This window comes from Lepidothrix coronata, unplaced genomic scaffold, assembly GCF_001604755.1.
Source record: "Lepidothrix coronata isolate B3197 unplaced genomic scaffold, Lepidothrix_coronata-1.0 Scaffold109, whole genome shotgun sequence".
Taxonomy (NCBI): Eukaryota; Metazoa; Chordata; class Aves; order Passeriformes; family Pipridae; genus Lepidothrix; species Lepidothrix coronata.
The window spans coordinates 2,718,730-2,745,267 of record NW_016690289.1 but is presented as its reverse complement, the minus strand read 5'-3'; the positions used below and the strand labels follow the sequence as shown (position 1 = coordinate 2,745,267).

The 26,538-nt window shown below is 35.7% G+C and overlaps 1 protein-coding gene across 1 annotated transcript in view; it reads left to right on the top strand.

Annotated features, from left to right (window-relative positions):
* The window catches only part of ADCY2 (adenylate cyclase 2), a 210,831-nt gene that overhangs the window by 142,997 nt on the left and 41,296 nt on the right, over positions 1–26,538 (top strand). The window contains exons 8-15 of the mRNA XM_017824122.1: positions 2,199–2,357; positions 2,710–2,842; positions 3,172–3,348; positions 4,678–4,721; positions 7,132–7,212; positions 11,901–11,970; positions 14,936–15,033; positions 21,402–21,486. Coding sequence (XP_017679611.1) covers positions 2,199–2,357; positions 2,710–2,842; positions 3,172–3,348; positions 4,678–4,721; positions 7,132–7,212; positions 11,901–11,970; positions 14,936–15,033; positions 21,402–21,486 — 847 coding nt within the window. The remainder of the gene's footprint in view (positions 1–2,198; positions 2,358–2,709; positions 2,843–3,171; positions 3,349–4,677; positions 4,722–7,131; positions 7,213–11,900; positions 11,971–14,935; positions 15,034–21,401; positions 21,487–26,538) is intronic.

Sequence of the window (26,538 nt, the reverse complement as noted above, 5' to 3'; positions counted from 1 at the left end):
AAGGCTCACTGAATGTGTTGTAGTGTCTTAGATACCTTAGTCCATAGTTAGAGATGAAATAAAGCTCAGGTTAAGAGAGTAGGTGTTTTCCTAATGATCTGAACTCTTTCTTGTGTGAAGTGAAGTTGCTACAACTATCTGCAAACTAACCATGCCTTTGAAAAACACAGAATCCTTACAAACTCAAATTTCAGGTTACAATAGGAAAAATACAGTCTTGATGAGTATTTTGGCTGCCTAGCCAGGGTGGGCGCACAGACTGTGGTGTGCTGAGGGAAACTAGAGAGACTATGGGAGAGAAAATGAAATAAAAATGGGAAATTTCAGATACGCTTGTGTAGGTAAGTTGAGTGTTTTATGGGGATGTGACAGATACCTTCTCAAATGCATTGTGTCTGTGTCATCATAGCAATTGTTCAAGGAGCACAGGAGAGAAGTAGTAGTAAACCCTAATTTGGTCCAGAGTTACACTGCTAATTTAAAGTCTTTAATTTGTGAGATAGAAGAAAAGATTCAGTAGTGGTACATATTCTACTTGTTCCCCTCCTTAACTCCTGAGAGCTTATTATAAAGCAGATTTTATTCTGCTTGCTCTGCAGAATATGGCAGGGTAGCCTTTCACCAATTTACTCCTAGAGGATAAATGTTCCTCTTCCATTTTGCCCAGTTTTGTAAAACGCTTGTTTTCAGAAGTGCTAAGCTTGTGTCATATTTGTTCTACAGAGCAAAATGGCATTTTTCATTTGCCAACTGCTTACAAAGATCATTTACAGGCAGCTCATTTTCATGTGTGTCATCTACATGAGAGCAGTGTAAGATGGCAAAGTGAAAAGAGATACTAATAAACACTTGATAGAGACTGAAGGAATTAAAATAGTTTCAGTCATGCTCCTGTTACTTTAATTTCCCAGAAAAAGAACACTTGAGAACTAATGCTTAAATGTAGGATTTACCATATCAAATTAAGCCTATTAAGTTCTATGTTCCCATTCATTACAAAAAAAAGAAGATAAATGGGCCAGCTCAATTCTGTAATTCAGAGCTGATGATTCTCATCACTGAGACTGAAGATGTTTCTAGAACTATGAACCTGACTTGTATACAGGAGCTATTTGGGTTCCTTATTCTATAGTTGTTTCTTCCATTAACACCCTGAATTTCTCCAAGATAAATGTATGTGCATGTTCCTAATTACTGGTTAGGTTTGGGTCCATGTGAGTTGGGGTTTTAATACATAAATGCAGTTAAGTTATGATCTTCCCATTTCTTAGAGCTGTATAAGCCTATCAATATCTGAATTAGTTTTATAACTCCTTACGTATGTAGTTAGGTACCCGTATGACATGTCTGAAAATGTTCTAGCTGTTGGACCTTAGTCACCCACTCATGATTCAGAAAAGCTTCTTCTGGAAAGGTAGATGCCTATCTTATGTGTAGGGCTCTTCTGAGATTTGGGCTGGGTGAAGAAATACTTAACTCTGTCGTTGAAAAGGTCAAAAGTTTAGATGTGGTCTGGACAGTGAGGGTGGCCTTTCAATCACCATATAATGTTGTAGTTGGTACAGCACACACTGAGCATGTGGAAGGCTGTTGAGCCTCATGTTCTCCACAGCCTGAATGGCACTGAGCCCATATTCCTGAAGTGTACACAAGCCACAGCCTGTAGAATATCCTGAGGTGCCATGTTTTTCATCCTTCCCTTCAGATATGACAGATAAGAGAAGATCTTCAATGCAAATATTAGGGTCTTCAGGTAGAAGGGCACATAACAGTAGTTCCAGATCTCCAGAAGCTTTCTGCAGTCCTTAGGTTCTACCATGAGACCAAACATTTTCACTACTTAGCTCAGCCCACACAAATAATTTCAGATGAATATAAAAGAAGGAACTTCAGATGTGGACTTGAGAATTAGTATTTCTACAAATTGTTGCAAGTATAGCTAATGGGAAAGGTAATATATAATCCTAGCATAAAAAGAATGGAGGCAATGCTAAAAAGAAGTAAATGTTATTACAGTTGATATTGCTAATTTCGTAGAAGGGTTTTGATTGGAATGGACCTTAAAGATCACCCTGCCACAGGCTGGAACACCTCCCATCCAACCTGGCCTTGAGCACTTCCAGGAGTGTGACTGGTAAACTAAAAGAAAACAAAGGACCTATTATGTATATTAACAGAGTTTTTCTTATCAACTGCAGGAAAGTGAGAGATGCAACTGGAGTTGATATTAATATGCGCGTGGGAGTGCACTCCGGGAATGTGCTGTGCGGCGTTATTGGGCTGCAGAAGTGGCAGTACGATGTGTGGTCACACGATGTTACTCTGGCCAATCACATGGAAGCTGGAGGAGTCCCAGGGTAAGAGGCTTCCCTGTTAACCTCTGGGCACATGGATTTTTCAGCCATGAAGAAAACACATAGGTACCATGTCTTTCATGGAGATGCGTGAACTAATTCTTAGTGCTGTCTTTGGGGAAAAAAAAAGAGGCACTCGGTATTTTCTGTGATTTTAAGGAGTATTTTTTTTGTATATGGAAACCTTTAGATTTATGCATACTAGAATTTCTAAAAATTAGATTAGAAGGACTGTAAATTAAGTGAGCAGCGTATAAGAGGTATATCCAAAAGCTAGTAAAATGGTCGATCAGATTCAAATTATGCTTTCGATCAGTATTTGTGATTCTGTCATTCTTTTAAAATATAATTTCAGCCGTGTTCACATCACGTCAGTCACCTTGGCACATTTGAATGGAGCTTACAAAGTGGAAGATGGGGATGGAGATGTGAGGGACCCATATCTGAAAGAGCATAATGTTAAGACCTACTTTGTAATCAATCCTAAGGTTAGTAGTACTTTTATTTTGTGGCCAGTCATAGTTATTTTTTAGCAGAACCACTAATCTCTTTATCGAATAATTCACTACTATAAGATATTGATCAGAGCTATTACTGATGCCTGCAAATACATAATGTTTGCATTGCAAATGTTTCCCGCTCTTCAGAAATAAGTCTCTGATATTTCCCAGCAATATCATTAAGATTTGCAGGTTCCTAGCAACTCTCCATTTTTAAGTTCTTAAGCACACGGATCTGTGGTACCAGATGATGTACTGCTGCTTCAAAAGGTCACGAACACAAAGGCTGATACCACCTTTTATTTTCTTTCAATCAGGGAGAAAAGCGAAGCCCACAGCACCACATTCGACCTCGACACACTCTTGATGGAGCCAAAATGAGAGCTTCTGTCCGCATGACCCGGTACCTGGAATCTTGGGGAGCAGCCAAGCCATTTGCACACTTGCACCACAGGGACAGCATGACCACTGAAAATGGCAAGATAAGCACAACAGTAGGGGCCTACTTATGTCATTTCATACAATTTAGTAACATTTGAAAGGAAAAAGGTGCTCACTGCTAAATACCTGGTTATTTCTGATAGAAGATACTTATGTTTGTCCAGGGCATAAACCCAGCGAAGTAGTTAGGAGCTTTTCCACTGACATGGGAGCTTTGGATTAGGTCTAAGAAACCATGTCTTCCTATAAGTGCATCTCTGAATTATAAGGAGTCCAACATCCTTACTAAAATACACAATTTGACCCTCTGAGCTCAGACCCTCCTCAGGCATAGCACGGATAGTGGCTGCTATTCGTCTTGTGGAAAGATATTTTGAACATACAGCCAGAATGCAACACCTTCAGGAATGAAAACTTTAAACACAGAGAAATTCCTTGAGATTCATTGACTGTTCAGATACATTCTCCATTTGGAACATGCTAAACCTGGAGCAAAGGCTATGAAGTTAGATAATCCATGTGGTAGCTGGAGTGGACTTTATTCAGAGTACTCCAGGAGCCAAATCCATACTCACTGTTACATCTACCTTCTGAAGGTGCACCTACCATTCATTAGCTATGGTTGATGGCCTGAGTTGTAGAGTACTATAGTGCAACGTTGCATCTCTTACACTGAACAGATTTCTTTAAAATTCTTCTAACCCTGTTTTACTGCTGTTGGTAAGACACTGTGGGTCTACAGCTTGTACATTCATTATCTTCTACTTCTAAAAAGTGAAAGCACAAAGGTAAATTCTAATAGCTTTCAACACTGGAATTCAGTTTTGTTCCTGTTACATATGGGAACATAGAATTGAGCCATGTATTCTTGTTCAATAAATACAGTGCATCATAATGTGGATTGAGGCATGTTCATTACAGAAAGTACCCAGCCATCACTATTAATCACAAAATAAATGTGGCTGTGATGACTGCTGTTGCTTATTGATAAAAAATAATGACCATTGTCTGTGTTTGGTTACTCAGGTCTGGTTTTTTTAAAAACACTTAAGATTCATTTTTGCTGAAGCTGTCTAAAGTTTGGGATACATCCAAAGAGTGATGACATTGAATTCTTTCTGGTAAAGCAAAACATTCTTGGATTCGGACTGTTGTATTAGTTGTTTAGTGTTTATAATGATAGATCAGTTTTTCCCCAGGTCACTTCATCTTTGCACTTGGCTGGATTTTTCTTTTAAACAGTTTTAATCTAATGCTAAAAGTATTTGTATTGGAAACTTTTCCCCTTACTTGACCCTGTTTTCCACACTGTTTTTAAAGCAACTTAGTATTGTCAAAGTCTATTGTAATTAATAAGGTTTTATTGTTTGTTTGTTCTTTAGGATGTTCCCATGGGACAGTATCATTTTCAGAGATGCAGAGAGAGGTAAATTAGTCTTTAAAAATTACTTATTCATCAAAAGTCTATATAAATACATATACATTCATATGCTTTCAAATATTGAGGTCCATTTCTCACGCAAACTATTTTTTCTGCTGATACCTCTTACGTAGAGAAGGGCTATGGAAACAGATGGGCAGACATATTACTTATGAATTGCAAATACACTTCCTGCTAACAAGGAGCATTATTCGGATTTGGTACGTTGGTGAACTACTATTCGTTTCTTCTAATAAACCAGTTACTCTATCAGTGGGAAGAAAATTATATGCAGGAAAATTTGGAGGAGGTACAGAGGTGTAAGAAAAGGGCAGATGGAAAGGGCTGTTAATAATTTTTCTTACAACAGCTAATAATATATACAAAAAGAGACATTTTATGTATTTGTTTAATTGCTTTGTATTTGTATTGTGGTTTATTATTTCAGTCTATTGTATGTTTACAGTAATAGACATTCAAAAATTACTTTGTGATCTTTCTATAGTGCTCATGCTACACAAAATGTTTGTAAGATCTCAATAGCTTTAAGTTTTCATGCTCCTGCTTGGTACTTTGATGACTAGGGCAAGATGATGATATAAATACTGTAAAGTCATTTGGAAGAACCTTTAAAAATTTGTATTTTCGTTGTCCTTGGTTACTGTAGAGCTATGCAATTACCTAAAATATTGCTAAATTCCAGAGGATGAACAACTTTTGACTGAACATTCCTGACATTAATAAAAAGAGTCTAATTTTAAAACCACATATTTACATTTGGACAGTATGTCCAAAGAACTTCTATCAGCCAATGAAAGATCACTGTGGCATTTGGAAATACTGCAGTTCTTGAAGTTTCTGGAGTGTTCTTGCTTTTGTGTTTCTAAACTCCATTCCAAAATAGATTTGAAAGGTACAAATGTGTCTTGATACCATATTATGGAAGGAGTTTCTATAAAATATTACTGGCATCTAATGTCCTTAGTGAGACAGACATGTAACTAGGATTCTAACTAAGCTAGTTAGTCATTCCCACATGAGAGAGCTGAAATGATCATAAGCACTTTGAAAATCAATATTTTATTAGAATATGAAAATGTAGGGTTTGAAGCCTGACTGTAGGCTTCTGTTTGGGGCAATCTTCTGTTTGTGGCAATCTTCTGTTTGTGGCAATCTTCTGTTTGTGGCAATCTTCTGTTTGTGGCAATCTTAGCTCTTATGTAGTTACACAATAGTCTTACGTTGTTAAGAATCTGCCAGGAGGATTAAGTGTAATTAGACAATGTCTCCTTATCTATGTATTTCTTCTAGAATGTTTTATATGTGAAAAATGAGTTATAAGCACTTTCTTACCTAAATTCAATAGCACTGAATAGGCAAGAAATCAGTTGTGTTTTTTAAGATTCCTGTAAGTACACTAATATAATTTCTGTATTTATTTGAATCCTGCAACAGGTTATCAGTTTTGGGGAAATAACCCAAGAACTTGATGTTGAAGAAAATCCATGTTACCTTTTACAGGGTTCAATTTGTAGATTAAGAACATTTTGATAAGCACAGAGTCAAATTTCAGATCTAGCTGTTGACTTCTTACAAAACACTGTTTTTAAGTTAACATTGGATTTAAGTTTTCAAATACAGAGGCATAATCTATTAATATTTTAAATATTTCATTTTTAAGGAGAGCACAGCTACTGAAAGGATTAATGATGTTTGCAGTAATTTATATTAGCAGAGACAAACCCATTCGGATGATCTTCTCTTGGGTTCATATTCGGTCCAGTCAAAAGAAAAGGTGCTTTTTGTATTGCAGATGAGTTACAAGGTTATAAATAGAGAAACATGATGTATGTTTGAAACTAATTTAGGATGGTTCTGAGTTTTCTTATTAAAAATAATAAAGTATTTCCAAGAAAAGAAGAGTTATCAGCCTTTTGGTAGAGGGTACTTTTATGCCTCAGTGCGCTATCACATTGTGCTCATCATAAAATTCTGACAAGGTTTTTAAAAATAACTGCAAGAAACAGGAATGTTTTATGAATTTGAGCATATTCTGATTCTTTTTCATGAATTCATAATGCTGTGGAAAACTTCCCTTCAACTAGAATTTCTTGAGTTCTCTTGGTTTTGGTTTTGTTTCTGAAATATTTTCTAATGTTTGTATTTTAAGGGCTCACTGATACCTAAACTCTAGATTTGTGAGTGAGAGTGTGTGTGTGTGTGTGAGATTGTAGCTTATGCTGGTATTTTTAAGAGCTTATTATGAGTCTTAGTGTACCTGATGCCTATAGCTCCTATTACAGTATAAACTTTTAAAAAATTGTTATTATCCTCACATGTTTATGCTAGCTATTGTTTAATGTTTATTAGCAATGTAATGATTTTCCAAAGTAAATTCCCACATGTTTCATTTCAGAACAAAATCACAGAAAAGAAGGTTTGAGGAGGAACTGAATGAGAGAATGATCCAGGCCATTGATGGAATCAATGCTCAAAAGTAAGTCTTTATCCTCTCTTGTTTCTATTCTTTCCAACTTTGGCATAAATCTGCAAGAGTGTTTACTATTTTTTGTTCCCACATGCACACCAAATCTGAAAACAGTAAAGGCTGTCACTAGTACTGAGATAGGAAGCTCTACACATTGTGAAGATTGGTTGTACAGTAGCATTTTCTACTGTATGAGATAAGACAGTGCCTGTGAATCATGGTGTGACAGAGGTTTTGACTTGTCTTCATGGCAAAGGGGTTTTTGTTCTGTAGCTGTTTGTATCTGTAGACTCGTGGCCGTAACTACAGAGTTGTCTTAACTGAGAGCAGAGGAGTAAGGCCCAAGAAATAACTGGCTCAGGAATCAGAATGATGTGAAAATTGATGCTTCACAATTGTCACAGAAACAATTCCCCAGAATTAGAAACTTTCCCTAAAATCATAGTTTACTATCTCTCTGTTTCAACTAGTTGGTCGATTTCTTAGAGAAGGTTAATCTTGCTGGCATATTGGAATTGCTGGGGGAGGCAACCTGACATGTTTTTTCTGTGCCCTAGGAAGAGCTGGAGGCAGTATTGATCTTTTCCTTTTGCTGGTGAATAGATAAGACTGAGAGAGAAATCAGTACCGGAAAAAATAAGTGTTCAGGCTTTTTATATTTATCTGATGAAATAAGAGAATTGCCCTTCAAAAATGTGGACAATAATTGCGATGAATTACGTTTCCCCCTACTTCTGTTACTCAGAATCTTAATGATCTGAGTATTACACCTAATTATTAAATGCTCATATGTCACATTTGGAGTTTTTTTCATATTTTAATCCTATTAATGGTACTTTGCCTTAGGAAAATATTTTTCAGTCATTTTAGAAAAGAGTTTTGAGAGTTGTAGGTCACAGAAAGAATAGAGTGAAAGAGGGTAGGCCATGTGATTTGATTATACTAGACTTGCCTAAAACAGCTATATAAATTTTGGTAGTTTTAATATGTCTTTAGGTACACTTGCTCTGATAAGTGGATTGTAAAAATGGTGGTTTGTTGTCAAAAGTAATTCATCTATATAAATGCATTATAAAATATTGGTGTGACCATACTGTATGTTGTTTTATCTCAGAGAATCCTTGTCTTATCTAATTAGTGCATAAAATTCAGAGAAACTTTGGGATATAAAATGTTTCTGAAAAATTTGCAGTGCATTTTGTGAATTACATGAGGAATTGCACCAAGATAAGGAATGATCTTATATATCAGAAAGGTTGAATGTCACCTTCCAAAACTAGATTGTCTACCTATCTCTGTATTGATTTGCTGAATCAATCACTTAAAAGCTATGATTCAACTGAATACCTGAGAATAACTTGTCAAAAGTCCTGATTCCTCAAACGGCAAGTTAATTCAATAATACTGTAACTATGTGAAGGCTAAGCACATAGAACAGTTAAATAAAATGTTTCCTACATTTAGAACACAAAACTGATCACATTTTACATATTTTTGTGCCTCTATTTTTTGACTGTAAAATGAAAATAACATTATCAGCTACAGTAATTGAGTGATTGTGAAACAAAATCTTTTGCTTTTCTGAACCAAGAAGCAAACTTTTAAGAAAATCTGTAAGAACTGGTATTTCTAAATGTTTTCAAGTGTAAAGTTTGGATTGCATAGCAGATAGGTCTGCGACTGAATAAAGAAAACTAAAAAAACATTATTGCTCTTAAAATATGGTATTAAAAGTACCATGCTTTTGACCTTTTTAGTTAGAAGAATGCATGAAAATAATTCAAAAGCAAACATTCACTGTATAGAGTCATGTTTCTTCCACCCTGAGCTGTCAGCATGCTCTGACATTTTCATCCACACCATGGTTCTTAGCCACATGTCATTCTGTGAAGAAAGTAACTGGTTGCAAGAAAATGGTCATAAAATGCAGGTCTTTGGAAATTACATGGCCAGGTGCTTTTCAGCCAGTAACTGGAAGATAAGGGAATGTAGAGTCTCTATCTTCTTAGTCCAAGACAATGCTGTAGTCCAAATGAATCACTGTCTTTACTCAGTGTAAAACAGTATGATTTGTATTGAAATGGTATCTCAAGTTTTTAAAGTCACTGTAGCGTTTTCTCTGGGATCCCTCCCTCCCTGCTCTTCTGCCGGTTCACAAGCTGGCTTAGTGATCTTTCTGCAAAACTGCCAAGCGCCACATGCACACACTGTCAGTAGCTCTGGGCATCTGGGTTAAATTCCTTCTTGTGGAATGTAAATGAAACTCTGGAATCTAAAAAGCAGCCCAGGGGCTTTACAGCATGATTCAGAGGAGTCGACTTAGTTGGCAATGTCCCTTGCAAAGTTGCATGAGGAAAGTTACGACCTGTTTATTCAATATTATTCTCTTAGAGCACTGCATTAAAATATACAGAAATACGGATTTAAAAGAGTGAGTGAGAAACAAAGAGCTTCAGTGCCTTAGCCATTAGGGTGTAACATCATGCTTTCTCTATGTGTTTCCTTTTCCTGTACCTTCAGCAAAGTACTCCTGACTGCCAAGGGCCTGTCCTGCACAAGAGGGGGATGAGAAGCCCTAGCTAGGCCATCCTGAGCCTTGGTGGTTAGGAACTTGGATGGGTGGTAATCTCTTGGCTAAATATGCACCTACAGGGGGGGCTAAACTAAAGCTAATTGGTCTTTGGTCACAGTGACTGCTGTGTTCTGTGCGTAATTCCTTGCTGTACACTGTCAACCAGCACAAGGCCTATTAAATCACATACTTCTGTGGATACAGCCTGAGTTCAGCTGTCTGTCTGTGTTGTTCCTGGGATTGCAAAAGAATTTAAGATGAAATTTGGTACCTAGCTTCCCAGAGACATATCCCCAAGTACTTGCAAATACTTTGGTAAGTTTAGGTTCATCAGGGAGTGAGACTGGAGGCAGAATTTTCAGCCCTTGTCTCTATGCCAAAGGTATGTGACTTTGTGCTTTCTCTTCTGTACTTGCTCTCCACTTCCATTTGTATATGTTGTACTATTCCCTTGTCTCAGACCTCTCAGCATGTGCTACCTAAAACCAGTATAGTTGGGTTTTTTTCTGAGCTTTAAAGAAAAACTAAAATCTTCTGAAAACATGAATTTATGATGTGTGGAGTATGAGGCTGACTTCACATGGGATCAAGTGCGTACAAACCAAATTAGGCTTTTGGGAGTAGATCTGCAGACAGAACTTTTTAGCAGTGTGGTGATGGTAATTAAATCAATCCTCCTGTCAGGTACTATAGGAAAAAACCGAGAAATTAGTTAACTCTTTGGAAAAGAGGGTTACTTTAAGTTTGATTTTTATAACTAAATGGAAAAAGAATTGCATTAAATTTTAACAGTTTACTAAAAATGCTCCACAAACTGAATGTTTTCTCCAGTAGGTTACAGCTGAACCAAAACAAAATCATACCATAGGTACACCAGACTACCAGATGCGTTTCTTCTCAGAATCCTAATTGTGATCAGATATAAGTGTGAGCCATTGCAGAGCAAACTGGGAAATATATTTTGGAATTAAACATTCCTAGAACTGAGAATATTTACAGCCCCTTATTATAATGAAACTGATTGCACAGGAACAGGGACAGTCTCCCAGGCAAGGAAACAAATACTTTTGATGTCATAAATCAAAGCTAATAGCTTACACTCCACTCTGTCCACTGCTGTTCTCCCAGGACCTTAATTTTGGATCTATTCCACTGTGGTTCATTACTGCTACTTATTTGCATTGCAGCCTGTCAGCTGAGACTGAAAGTACTACTTGAAGCCTAATTTAAAGTTATTGCTGGAAATGTTGGAAAAAATCTCAGGCCCAACTATTATTCAAGCTCAAATATTGCATGTCCACAGAATTAGTCTGCTTAATTAATTTTTTTTTCAGATCTGTGTAGTGCCCTTGAGGTACAAGCAGCCCAACCTTTTTGAAATTTAAATATTTTATATCTTTTCAAGTGTCCATTAAAGTAAATGTAGACTTTCATATTAGAACATTTCATTTTGTAAAAGCTATGTCAAGCTTTTGTCAAGATTCACTTAGTTTAAAATACATCTTTCATTTCAATGCAACTACTTATACAATTTCTCATCTTTAAGCAGGGAAGAAGTTTATATAATCAGCAAAAAAGTCAATATCTACCTCTATAGTACAGGGCTGTCTGTGGTCAAGAGACTGACACAGTCCAAAGACAAAATCACTCCTCCTCTTTTAGTAATGTTTGTTACATTTTCGTTTGCAATAGGAGTTTGTGAAGTGTAATTTACCTACCACTTTTGCATATTGGAACAGTGTTCTTCCTAAAAGAAACTTGAGAAGGACTGTTTTTATCTCAAGTTCTCTTCTGCCTGCTGGATATACTACTGTATTTTGGACATGAGTGAAATATCAGTTAGAATTACATCATATAAATCTCTCCCTTGATTCTGCTTAAGAGTGATCCACAGAAAAGCAATTGTTCATCTGAGCTTTTGTTTCATGTTAGCAGTAGAAGTCAAAAAGGAGAGGGGATTTGTAGTCTCCACTTTTACTGTCAGTGAAAATTCACCAGATACATTGCAATACATAAGTACTTGCTTTATTCCAACTGATTTTCTTATATTGCTACATTTCATTTATATGAAAGGACTGGACTGCTTTATTCTTATCTCAGTGATAACATTCCCTTTCTCTTCTAGGCAATGGCTTAAATCTGAAGACATTCAAAGAATATCACTTCTTTTCTATAATAAGACTCTGGAAAAAGAAGTAAGTTATTTTCAGTAAGTTCAATTGCAAATTCATAGGTTGATTCCTTCTTTGACCTACCCTAAATGAGGCTTATATCCCTTGCTTTTGTAACACATAGCCATGTCTGCATCACCTCTCCTGCAAGGAGAAGTGCTCAGACCTTAAAATAATGTTTTAGCTGATTTACAGAAGAAATTTTATGAATGTGATGTCTGCAACTACTTTCCTGTTTGTAGGGCTCTGCATTTCACTTGAATTTCTTGAAATTTTTATGGTCTCACAGAAGTGGGAAAAGGTTTGATAGTCCAATTTTGATGTAACTGGAGCAAAGAATTTCTAAATTCCATAATCTACGTTCTCAAAAGGCATTTATTGAACTGCACTGGTTTTGGTTTTGTTTTTTTTTTCCAATGTCTCAAAGACTCCATCTGTAGTAATGATAGAGTTGTAATGATATCAGTTGCTCATTAGTTTTCTCCATATGCACTTGCTGCTCACAGTCAGTCTTGGGAAACAATACTATAAATGTCTTTTTAAGAAAAATGCCTGGCTTTCTTGGATGCAAAACACCAAATGTTCTTCAGACTAATAATGTGGGATAAAACACTTGAGACCTGTATGTACAGGTGGAGTAACAGATAGTTTTTCTTGTCTTTGGAGTAATGATGTTGGAGAATGAAAGATTCCTCCCTTTTAGGTGATTGTCATGACCACTAGCCTATAAAGTCAGGCCTTTTTGTTGTTTTATGACCCTGTGGACCTTGAGTGTATTTCTGCATACTGACACAGCTTCAGCAGGAAGGCTGGAGAGTTACCTCTTTCTGCTTTCTCATAAGCAAAGGGCAGCTGATAGCTGAACAGTTATGCTGTCCTTCAGGGAAGTAAGAGGTAGATTTGACCACAACTAGCTGTATAACTGAGTGAACCCGGCAAGAATGGGCTAGAGAAGCATTACCATACTGTGTTCACACTATACAGCAAGTGTCCTCTGTGTCCATGTGGTAGTCAAATACTTATTTAATTATTGTTTTAGATACCTTTCGGTTCAAAGCACCTGAAATAATTTTCAGATTCTTTCACAGCTCAGCAGAATAGTATTCTTATGGCCAGCTGACAAAGTTGTGTTGTATGTGTTCTATGCCCTTAGCAATGCATTAGGGTGGAAAAGGTTTCAAGGCTTCCCTGAGCCTGTCTCAAAGACTTCATAAGAGAGAAGAAGAGAGAAGCTAGACCTGTTGTGTTCTTATCTGTAGTGTTTATGGGGTACACTGAGTGGATCAAAGCTGTGCCTAGGAGCTCATTAAGATTTTGATGTGTGTGGAACTAACCAAAAAATTCTGAAAGACAACTTGAGAGAAAACCATGACGTGCGCTTTGGACAATGACTTGGGATGAAATTTGGGAGCTAAGTTATTTAGCTGTGTAGATGCTCCCTGTAGAAGTCTAATCTCTTTTAGATTTAGAATGCTATGGAATGGCAGAGAACTAATTGTTCTTTTTGGATCCAGCTTTTCAATATCTTTTCATTATCTTTTAATGACTCACCAATCCAGTCTTGACTTTAAACAACTCAGTAAGAAGTCTGCTTTTGGTTTAAATGGAAGCTTTTCAGACCTTGTAGGACCTGAAAGTACAGCAAGGTAATAAAGCAAACAAAGCTTAACCTAAGGAGTGAGTTGCCTGCCTTCATTAGGAAATGTATGGAGAAGTGTGAAACACTGAAATACTTTTGAAAGTGGATTGCAATTCCATGAGATTTAACAGCAGCTTAAGGTCCAAAATTGTTGAACAGGACCATTATATACATATTTAACAGGTGGAAGAGCACAACTTGCTGCAAATTTATGCATCAAGCAAAGTCGTATTTGTACTTTGAAATTCAGTTAGATGTGTGATCAGAATTGCTTTCTATTCGTTATATAGTTCAAAAGTGAAAAAAGCTGTTGGGTTGCCGAAGTCAATCTCTACATGTTCATGTAAAGTTTGGTGCACTGGTTTGTTTCATGGATAGAACTTGGCAGTAAGGAAAAAGACATAGCTGTGTGCTTGCAGTTAGAAGGCACAGCTCACACACTCCATTTTCTGAAGTTTGCATTTTGAGCACTTTGTGAAAATAATCTTTGGTGTATTTTCTTTTAGTAATTAAATCTTAAACTTTCATCCTTTGAAAAAAAATGTTGATAGTGTAAGTAACTTTATTAGCTACTTAGATCATTTCCATTTGAGTACTTAATTGGTTTCAACCTAGATATATCTATCTCAAATAGCAGAACAGCTCTGCTAAATATTTCATTGCTTAATTCTCATGTCTCTAGACAGAGTAATTAGAGATAAATAGATTTTTCTCATGACAAAACAGATCAAATTGACTGTCTCCTAAGAATATCAAGTGTTTAGTAGTATCGGTAGACATAGGAGGCCTTTTAACAGAGACATAAAAGATTTTAATTGAAGTAATAATATAGGTCCAGTAAATATCAGTATGATTGCTAGCTATGCTCTGTAGCACAGTTTACAATTTGCTACTTTTTGTGCTCAGAAATTTCCTGTTTAAATGAGGGTTATGTTTTTTATAATTGTTTCAACCCATTCAATATTTATCAATAATTGAAAATCAGTTTGAGGAATTAATGACAAAGAGTCTTGGAATCTGTTAAGAATGGTTGACCATTCCTAAAAATATTTTTTAAAAATGTTTCAGTTTTTTTGTTGCCGTTGTTGTTAATTAAACTTTTTATTGGGATAATCTGTTCAGTGAAGGGACAAGTCAAAACTGTTTGACATGGCTGTTCTTCAAGAAGCAAAAGGATTCAATACTGTGCCTGATAATCCCTAGCCCTAGGTTAGTGGATATGAAGTCACTGAAGAACAGGAAATTTACTGTTGCTAAAGACTGCCTATACATATGTGCATCTTTAAGCTGAAGTTTCAGTTGACTTTGGCAATTGTTTTTTTAACATTTGATTTTTTTTTTTTCTTCTAGTACCGAGCAACTACTCTACCTGCATTTAAGTATTATGTGACTTGTGCCTGTCTCATATTCTTCTGCATTTTTGTTGTACAGATTCTGGTTTTGCCAAAGTAAGTGATATTTAACGTGTACTCATTTCTATGTATATTTGCTCATTAGTGTTAAAAAAAATAAGTAAAAAATTTTTTAATTGTCAGATTACAGAGGTCAATTCATGGAAATTAAGTTAAACAGGGAAGACCAAGGATTTCATACCATTTTCAAAGCTAGGCTTATTTCTAATTTTAAATACTGTCAATGATGTTGTGCTAAACATTAATTTAAATTCTTCATTCATTTTAGTTTTTCTCTTTGCATTTAAAAATATGATGATGATGACAGGAATGAAATTCATATGTGTAAAAAAAGTAATACAAGCTATAAGTTTGTGCAACTAAAATTATGTGTAAAATGTGTGATGGACATTGAAGTGGGAGAAAATGGATTACGGAGTTGGAACTGTGATAAATAAATGTATTTAACATATCACTGTGATAATACTGCTCTATTAAGCATTAAAACATATAATTAATATTCATAAAGTGTATATTTTTAATCTTAGAATATTTTAATCAGTTTCTGGGATAATAATTTCATCATAATTTATGTATTATGTGCTGATTTATATTTGTGCATATAAATCAGCTATTTTTCTTTCTGTGCATATTCTAGAAAGGCTGAAAACTGAAAGATAGTTCTAATAAAGAATGTTTTATTAGACTTCTCAAAATGGAATTTTGCTGTTGATTGTTTACTAAGTGGAAAGTTGATATTTGTTTTATAGGAATAATTTCTAAAGACAACTCTGTATATTCCCTGTGATATAGTATTTCTTAACTCATAGTCCTTTCTCCTGTACAGTGCTTTCAGGAGTATTACTTGTAATCACAGTTGGTTGATGGGTCTTATTCTGTAGTATTTAGTCACATTTTAATTCAAAGCCAGAAGGAACTGCTAGGTCATTATAAATTGATTTTCCACACTGCAGACTTATTTTATGACATGTATAAAGTTTTATGGACTTCTGTTCAGATGTTACAGCAGTTTCCCAGCTAGCTTCTAAAACAGAGATACAAGCCACAAAGGGACACTCTTCCAAGGATTCAGCAGTGTCCTACTCATGGTTCAGTCTGACTTTGGGCATTACTATTGAAAAATTTGAAATTAGGGCACATGGCTAATTTTATTTTACAAGCTCATACTGTATTTTGATAAATATGGGAATTAATTCAGGGAAATTCATGATTTGTGGTATCCCAAAAGCCAAAGGTGAATTTCACTACCCCCTTCCAGCAGTATGATTTCTGAATCTGTTTTTAGGTTTTGATTTCTTTCATGAAAATTCATCTACATTTATCATCTATCATACATGTAGTAAGAAGCTCATTTTGCTCTATCCTTATTATGTCATTTAAACCAATAGTGTAGCTCATTAAAATATAACAGAGTATCAGTGAACTCTAGGGAGATGTAAGGAAAGTGTCCTCCAGCTTGTAAAAACACATGCTGATATTACATGATCTCATTGTAACATCAGAGCAAAAGACATGTATACTTTATCATTTTCATTAAAAAGATGTTAAATGTCTTATGGTCCTTTTATAGGACTGCATATTAAATTGTAAAAGCAAAAGTGTAAAATCAAGTATTACCAACATGAATGGTATTCAGCTTCAAGTGGCCTGTGGATTATTTAAATAGATGCAAAAAATGGAAAACAGAAAGTCAAGGTGTTATACAGGCACGTGTGTCTTTGCTGGAGAACTGGGAGCATTGCAAATAAAAAATAAAAAAAGTTGAAAAATCACCAGTCTATGTAGTAATCACAAATTTAGCTCAAATTGAACATACTCCAATGCTGCAGATGTTATTCTCTTCTAACATTCTATCTAGCCTTTTTGTTTTCTTCCAAAATTCTACAGGATTTTTAAATGGTGATCTAATGAAGACAGGGAGATGAACTACATCTGTCATTGGGTTTTATTGATTTACTTTTCCATTAATCTGGTTTTGCAGTAGTGTAATATCATTGATTTCTGTGCAGGCACACCACCTGCTACTTAAAAGTAGATTTGGAGGTATTTGATAGTGAATAACATCCAGCAAGTCGCAAGTACTGAGTAATATCTTCAAGATCACAACCCATTTATTTCAAAGCTGAAATAATTTATTAATGTGTTAATTTTCCCGGGGTCAATAAACTGATGTGGTATTTTAATAATAAACCTTACACAAAGTGGTAACTATAAATTTAATCAAGTAAACAATATCTTGGGGTGAAATGTATAATGAGGAGTAGGTCTTTATTGTGACATTAAAATGAAAGCAAATCTTGTTCATTACATTTCCTTGGAACAGGCCTTCAGTGGCTCTCTACCGTTCTTCATTTATCAAGTGAGAAAGGTATCTTTAATAATTCATGACAACTGTACATTCTTTATTTAAGCAAACAGTCAACTGACATGGAATTGGTGGTGTTGGGTTTTTTGAAATGCAAACTGGTGAGTTGACAAAAGTATGTTTCTATTGAACAGGAGATACTTCTTGTGCTACTCGAGTAAGGGATTTATTAGGGGCTACATTTAAGATTCTTTCTGAGTCTTTGCTCTCTGAGGGTGCTGTGTTCAAGAAACTGTGTCCTTTTGTCCCGAGTCATGCCAAATTACCAGTCTTCTCATTCTATACAGGCAGGTTATTAGAAGACCCTAACATAGTATTTCCAATTAGGCACAGCTGAATTTCTTCATAGAAAAGGTAGTACTTAAAAACTTTGTCTGAAAGCAGGCATGTAAAATATAAGACAATATAAATGAAGGAAACCCGCCATTTTTAGCTATCTTTCTGTTCTATCTAATTTAAAAAACAAAACCAAAACAGAACAAAAATAAAACAAACAAACAAACAAAAACAAAACCACAACTCAAGTGGAGTTATAACGCTCGACTGGTATTTTTTAACACTGAAACTGCCATACAGTCTCCATAGTTATTGAATCCTTTGATGGCTTACTGAAAGCATAAGTCGAATTTTAAAAAAAATAGCTATTTTCAGATACCAAAGGAGTCTGAATTCAATATTGCCTTATATAATTGTCATTTGCAATGTCTTCATTATGATTTTATCACTTCAAGAGAATTTGCAGTTCTGTAGTTCAGAACATGGAAGTTCATTACCTGGCAAGCTAAGGAAATTCTCCACATGCCACTAAGGAACGTGTGCTATAAGTCACATATATTCCTAAAAGTTACAAAATTGTAGAAGGAATTTATTCTTTTCTACATTTTTTGGTATCTTTACCTTCATAAATAAATTTTTATTTTTCAGTTGCCAGTTGAAATGTTGCCAACAAGATATAAGTATGGATAAATACAAATTTTTTCCAATCCCATACCACCTGATAAAAATGAATAGTTCAAAACAGAGATTTGCTGATGAAACAAGAAAAATATGAGCAGTATAGCCAAGATCATAAATTATTTAGAAATGGAACTATCTGAAGCCTGAGAAGTTCCCATGCTGTCTCCTCAATGTTAAACTGTCTCACTGTAGGTTATGATCAAAGGTTGTCCTGTCAGGGTTCCTGGTGGGGCACTCTAGCAGGTTGTTCCTTGAATGGTCAATTCCTCTTCCATTGAAGAGGCAGGTAAAAAGTTATCTGGCTGATGTGATTTCGGGTGTTCTTTTGACTAGTTTGCCTGAATCTGTCAATGCAATGTATTAGGTGACCTGTGCAATGCATTTGGTAACTCTACACAATAAAAATGAGATTAATTTACTGTAAAGATCTGTACTGGTTTTGTAATGTTCCAGTGACAAAAAAATAAATGCATGTTATGTATTTTCTATGGTTATTGCTTCAAATGGGACTTGGTTTTGGTGGCACTTAATTTTTAGTATTTTGCTTCCCTTTGTAGCATTTTCAGCCCACTTCTTTCCTTCTAGGAGAACTATGAAACTGTTTTATCTTAACTGAAACAGAAGTCCTGCTGTTCCCAGAAAAGTATGGGGTGTGGGGAGCAAAAATACTACTTTTTTTTCTCTCTTTTCATCCCTCAAATCTAGATTCTAAGATACCAGTTTTCCTTTTTGTTATCCTCAGTCCTTTTCTCTTTGCCCTATTCACCTTGCTGTGTAATTCTTTTTCTTGTGCCTCCTCAATAACATCATTGATTATGTAAACCAGCTACTAAGACCTTTTGTTCTTGTGTGTTGCCTGGGAGATAAAGTACTTTTTGCATAAGCTCTCTTTATGCCATGTTAATTTTATTTCCCTTGCTCTCCACTTTCTCTCACAAACATCATAATTTCTTCTTCTGAAAGGATGCGCTCCAAACTTGACTGATAAGGCTATTCTTCTGTTGAATTACTTTTTAAGGTGTGCAGGCTCCTTTTTTTTATCCTTCATATCAGAGAAAGAATAGCAGTAGCTTGAAATGTAAAACTGGTTCCTTGAATGTTACTGAAGGACATATGTGATTGGAAGTGTTTATGCATATATAAAAATTAAGCCTGTTAGTTTTCTAACAGGCTTTCTTTCTAATTTCCTAATTGGCTTTTTTTCCCCTCTTCTTTCATCTCTTCTGTTGCTTACTAGATTTTAAATTCCTAAAGAGTGGAGACTAGTTTTACATATTCTGATGTACAGCTTACTGTCTCAGTCTCATTGAGAAATTTTTGGAGAACATGTATTCATAAACAATAATGATTTTCAAATAATTTTTAAAAGAAATATTATTTTAATATTAATATATTTCGTGAATTGTTTGTTTTTCATCAGCTGTGCACATCAACCCAAAATCTGATGATTAATACTTAATATATAAGAAGTTCTCTGAGTGATTGGCAGGGAAGCTCATCAGTTATTCTCCAAAATGCTTTTAATGGCATCAAATTGGTTGATGCTCTTAATGCTTTTTTGTTCTTTCCTGAAAATAGCTTGTATAACACTGTTGTTAAAACAGATCAAAATGTTTTCCAATACTTGTATGTCATCTAAGGAAATTGATCCATATAGTTCTACTCCTAATTGTTAGTACTATAGTTTTGAAAAGGTATACATTTGAGTTCACATGGAATCTCTAAAGAACAGAGATGTATGCTTTTATTAATAATGTATTTTAATTCTGAATCATAAGTTTATGAAGGCACTAACAATATAACAGATGTTATAGTTTTATGGAAATGCAGGAGATATAAAACTTATCTCTAAAATGTCATGCCAATATTTCCAGCATATAAGGTTTCATAAAATAATATATTTGCTGATGCTCAAAGGAATTGAGAGATATTTTTTAATTCTGTAAGAGTATCAAATCTGTGGTTAAAACTGAAGGCAAGTAGTGAGGTGAGGGATTCATGACAGCATCTAGTTCTCTTCCGTAAACAATTCAGTTGATCCACAGCTTCTGGTGTTCTCTTGGAATTCATTAAGCATAATTAAGTTCCACTGCATCTTTCCCTAGGCAGATGTGCTAAGAAGCTCTCGTATAGTGCCTGATGGAGCAATTATGCTCTACTGCGGTATTCATATAGAGACATTTCCATATTTGCAGAATGAATGAATGAATGAATGAATGCACAGTTTGTTACTGTATCTCTGTTTCTGTTTACTGAATATCCAGGGATGCTATCTTGACTAGACCTTCCTATTTATAACACAGGAGAAAAACATGAATTAGAACACTGAGTAAGGATGATTTCAAGAAGAGTACAGATTATTCTGGGGTTTTTTTCCCATTTAAAATATCTTGTTGGTTCTTCTTTCTTTGTGGTGTTTACTTTTCCTTCCTATCATGTCCTCCCATACTTCAGAATCAGACTGGCAAGCCAGTCAAATTTTACCATTCATGAAATACCAGTCACTATCAGGGCCCTTGCTGACTGAGACTCTGCAGCATCACAGATATCACAGGTTCTACCTGAGGGACACTGAAAACCAGGCAACACTATCCCATGCTATTCTCTACTTTTTGGAGGTGAATGTACACTACAAACAAGTTTATTTTGTATATATATGTTAAAATAAATATATATTAAAATAATTAAAAATCATATAAAAATAATATAAAATCAACAACATAAAACTAGAGCAATAAGCATCTTCTTTAATATAGGCTTCTTAAAGTCAAAACAAAACAAAACATTGCTGCTGTTAATGTACCCTATCATTTAAATTATATGTGTAGAAATTATTTTCTCATGGTAATAGCTTTGCAAAGTCAGAGGTAATACCAATTCAAACATTCCTGAATTAAGAAAATGGCAGGAGGAAATGCCTGGCCATTCTGTTAAGGATTAGAATTGTTTTTCCATGGTGTCAATATTTGAAAGTTGCAACTTGCACATAGTAATTTTTCATATCGTTGGCATTATAGACAAAGAAAGGTCATGCTACAACTGTGCAACAGAAAAATTAATACATGTTTTCCTTTTCTTCTAGAACATCTATTCTCGGAATTTCATTTGGGGCTGCATTTCTCTTCCTTTCCTTCATTTTGTTTGTCTGTTTTGCTGGACAGCTTTTGGTAGGTATTCAAGGAAATTTAATCCATTAGTTGATGGTTTCTTTTAAATAACATGTTCTGATTTTGCCAAGTTACTCTGTCTTTGCAGAGTACCAGTTAAAGGAGAAAGGCTGCATGCTGAGGCTTCTGTGGACATTGTTTTGTCCATGTTAATTTTCTGTAAAATGTCCTCATTTATCTGAAAACCAGTAAATGCCAGTGGAGTGGTTGTCTGTATCTACATGGATAATCTCTTTCCGCTATAAAGCTGCATCCTCTGAAAGGTTTTCATTATTATTTGATTGATTACCTTTTCAAAATCTTTTGCTATTTTGATTGCAGGAGGTGACTCATGAGTGCTTTCTTTTGGGAACTGTGTATTTGTTTAAGTGTTATGTAAGACCATTTTCTGAATTTAGAGAATATTTCACCATAACAATTGGTTTGAGATATAAAAATGTTATAGTAAATTTCCAATTTTGCTGTTGAGTACTCCAGGTAATACCTATTAGTGTACGAAATATTATGCTGAATTTGAGAATTTAATTTAATTCAATATTTGGGCAAATGTTTCAGCATTTCGGAATGTAATTTCCAAGTATTACTGTCCTCCTTTCAGTTATTCTCAAATAGATCCACCATGTAACTCCATCTAGAACAAGGAGCTTCAGGATTTGTAAGAAAGTGAACACAATCTGAATTTGTCCTATAATCTGAAATAAAACTATCTGTATACCTGTCACTTAGTCTCCACTTCTCCTTCTCTGCGTTGCCATAAACTATCATAGCAAAAGCTGAAATATCTTTTATAAAAAAGCAAAATATCACATGGGAAAGACTATGCAGTAAAACAGTAAGAAAAAGTAGTTAAAGAAAGAAACAGTGGAAGCAGGGTTTTATAATTTCCCTCTCTTCTCTTGTGAGGCTTATAATCAACCAGGACATATTTTTAAGAAAATATAATTAATGTACATTTCAGTTGTCTTTCCAATAAGTTACAGATGCTGCCACTGCTCAGGAATTAATCTGAAATAGAATGAAACAATATTTTAAATTATCGTTACTCATTGAAGAGAGGTCTTAGAGGTGTTGCTATTACTTAACAGTAAAACTTAGTTCTCATGTAATGTCATACTTGATTGCTATTTGTTATTGACATAAGAGTAAAATGGTGATATCAGTGTACTGCCCTTCAATTAGCAAATTAAAAAAAAACAATCCTTCAAGGAAAAACCAGCCTTTTTCCTGTAGGTAACAGAGGTGCTAATGAAATGGCATCAAGAAGTGCTGGGACATACACTCTCCTGGGGCTTTTATTTATAGTGTTACTTAGGAGGAATACAAACATATTTTTCTGGATTTAAAGGGATGGCTAAGCAAATATCCCAAGTCAGAGTTGAGGAGTTTGCCACTTGAATAATGACTAACACCTACTTACAATGCCTTGTAAATAGTTCCCAGAAATGGAGTCCTATTATTGCAATTCTCTTGACTTGCCAGATGTCACGTTCTAACCTAAATAACTTGAACAGGAGCTACTTTTGTCTACGTCTTTGTGAGTTCATATATTCTAATACAGAAACTATGCTGCTAAGAAGCCTTTCAGCAACTTATGGCTATAGTTGATGCAGCGTTGTCTTTCCTTCATGAGCATGGAAGTTGTTCTGTAAGGTGATGGATGAGAGAGAGTTAACAAAAGAGGCAGTAGGTTTTTCTTTCCCTTGTCTTCTCCCTAAGATTTCTTCCTTCATGTCAAAATCCAAGTATTGTTTTGCAGCTTTAACCACAGTGACAACCTGTGTTATATTTCAGTAGCATACTCATTGCTGTATCTGACCCATAAGTATAAATGTTTTCTTTCTATAAGTCTAAAATTTCAAACCATATAAGTATCAATATCTGAGTTTTCCCACTACAGTGTCAATGTTAACAGAAATCAGGCTTTATCATCCTAATGCTAATGTGGTTTGGGTTTGTTAGGGGATTTTTTTGCCAGTGGGAGATTTTCACACCTCTTTTTCTAAAGAGGTACATTTTGGATTCCCCTATAGAGGGCATGTAGTAAATGTGGATGTGCTTGTATGTACATGCATATGCACATAATTGCAGATTTTAAATTCACCAAATATCTCTCTTCTAAAATGCACCAAAAAAACTGAGAATTTTTTGGGTCTGACTGACTCTGACAGATGACCTGTGGTGGATTAGCCTTGGCTATGGGCCAGACACCCACTCAGCTGCTCACTCACTCTGCCTCACTCAGAAGGATGGGATAGGAAAATAGGATGAGAAAGCTTGTGGCTTGATATAAGGCAGGGAAATCACTGACCAATTACTGTCATAGACAAAGCAGACTCAACTTGGGGAAAATTAATTTAATTTATTACCAATGCAAATAGATTTAGGTAGTAATAAACAAAACCAAATATGAAAGCTGTGCCATTAGTCCCCCCTATTCCAAATTCAGTTTCATTCCCTTGCTCCAGACTCTTCTACCTCTCCTCAGGAAGCACAAGTGGGGGTAGAGAGTGGTTGGTACATAGGCATTTCTGTCTGCTGCTTCTTCTGTTCACAGTTTCATCCTGCTCCATCTTAGGGTCTCCACAGGCTGCAGTTCCTTCAGGAACATCACCTGCTCCATGGGCTGAAGTGTGGCCATCTACTCCAGTATAAGTACTTCTTCCTCCAACCTTGGTGTTCCCTCTGCTGTTTCTCTCTTTTTGTTCCCTCCTCCTCTCTCTGCCCAACACTTCTGGCTCTTTCTTGCACTGCTGTCCTGTGGGGTGCCCGGCCAGGGCGGCCAGTTGCCAGCTGGCCAGTTGCCCTACCACCAACCTGAGCCCCTGCATCTGGTACATAAACTTGCAGTAGTAATCAAATATTTACAGGACTATTAACAAGATTATAGAATGGTACCTGTAGTGCCAGTGAAGACAGCAAAATCTGAGTTCAAGTTAGGACATCTGGCTGTCACTGTGTTATGTGCTTGTCTCAGTACTTTTGACACTGCCCTCTCAGTCTCCACCAATTACAAATGGCTGTCACCACCACAGAGTAAGTCACACAAAACCCAGCACTGAACAAGTTTCTCTAATTTTCATTTCATTGGCAAGAGAAAAAAACCCACCCAGATTGTAATGCTAAAATTACTGGCTCTTACAGAATTTAATGGCAATATTCCAAGAGATTTGTGCTCACTCTTTCACTCTGAGTTTATTCTTAATTGATTCTACTGTTTAGCAGCACTGGTGTGGTCAGCTCAATCTAGTGTGGAGTGATAATGTCAGTCATTAAAGAAGAATAGCAATGTTTCCATCAAAGGATGCAGCACAGTAGTAGCACAAATAAGGAGATGTCCAGAGCCTACCTTTGGAGTGTTTCATTCCCTGCCAGTCTTGGGCCATAGGCATTGAACCTTCCTCAGTCCTAGCTAAAATGGCATATGTCCTGAAACGTGAAAGGAATTTATGTTCTAATTACTTCTTTGTGGCTATGCTTTTTTTTGTTGTTAGTTTTTTAGATAATCACAGTAAAATCTGAAGATTATGAGTCTTTTTGGTAAAGATATTTTATGGTTTATACTTTCACATTTTAAATGTAGTCTCTTCTTTTTTATTAATTTTGAATATTTTCTTTGAATTTTCCTTGAGAGGTTTCCTTCCCAAATTACATGCAGAAACAGGACCATGCAGTGATGATCCTTTAGCTCATATATATTCTGTGTCTCTTCTCTTTATCTTCCTCAAGTACAGACAGATTCATAGAATGAGTGTGAAATGCCTCAGACCTGGTAACTGTTAATGTGTTTTACCTCCTGATGTGAATGCAAGGAAGTAGACATCTGGTTACCTAAATGATACATCAGAAAATGTAATGCAATCAATAGGAAAAAACCACACCAAGCACGTAAAGGAAAGATCTGTGGGGTGGCTGAGGTAGCTGGCCAAAGAACTATTAGCCTCAAGCAGATTTTCCACGTTCATTGATTCAAATACTATCTCAAAAATCTCTTTGCATTACCTAGGACATGGGTGCACTTAATTGATGTGACATACTCTTTGTGCCAATTATTTTCCACTAATATGAAATAGCTTTTTGCTGTATATGTTTATAACTTGCAAGCCTATTTAACTACTTCAGCTAATAGGGAAGATAGAAGTAATACCATCTCATCTGAACATGTTTATAGTCTCTCTTAAATACCCAACTGAACCATGGAATTAGCAGAACACAATACCAACAAAATAAACATCAGAAAATAACTACCTCTACAGTTGAGAAAGATGTTCTGCTTTGAGGTCACCAAAGCATCTGACAGTTTAGCCAGTACATGAGCAGCCCTGTCCCTGCTGTATCGGTGGAGAGGCACGGACAGATCGCTCACAGACCAATTTGATCGGCAAAATGTCAGACTTATTAGAAGGAGAACACACTTTATATACTGCTTATGACACCCAGACGCGTGATTCTTCTTCACACAGCATTGGATACATAAGGAAAACATACTTTGTTGTCCACTGCTAATTGGACCACAACAGGTGTGTCCTTATGAGCTGAGGGCACACGTTCACCCTCTTGAAACTCCATCTTAACTTTGGCAGGGAGCCTTCTTTGTTCTAACTTCAAAGGCTGAAGCCATATTAGTTACACAGTTCTTTTACTGTCTGCACCCAGCCATGCCAAGGCAAGGCTCACAGAAATGCAGAGGAAATTGTTCATGCACAATCTCTATTCTCCCAACACTGCTGGAGAGAGCACTTTGTTTACGCCACACCACTGTACAAAGAGTGAAACACAATCTTTACCTTTTCTTTGTATTTTACTGTAAAGCAATTGGTGTTGGTATTTAACAGTCAGAAAAACAGTATACGCTTAAGGTATTTAAAAACTCTGCAAGGAAAGGAATATCAGCACCAACACTACTTGAAAATTATTTTTGACACGGAATTTTATCTCTGATGTGAGTGTTTCTTAACACCAATACAGATGAAAGATCTAGGCCCTTTATTTTCTTCAATATAAGGCTTTGCTTGTAAATTAAGATTAAAACAGGGATGGGGGAAGGAAGGGAAA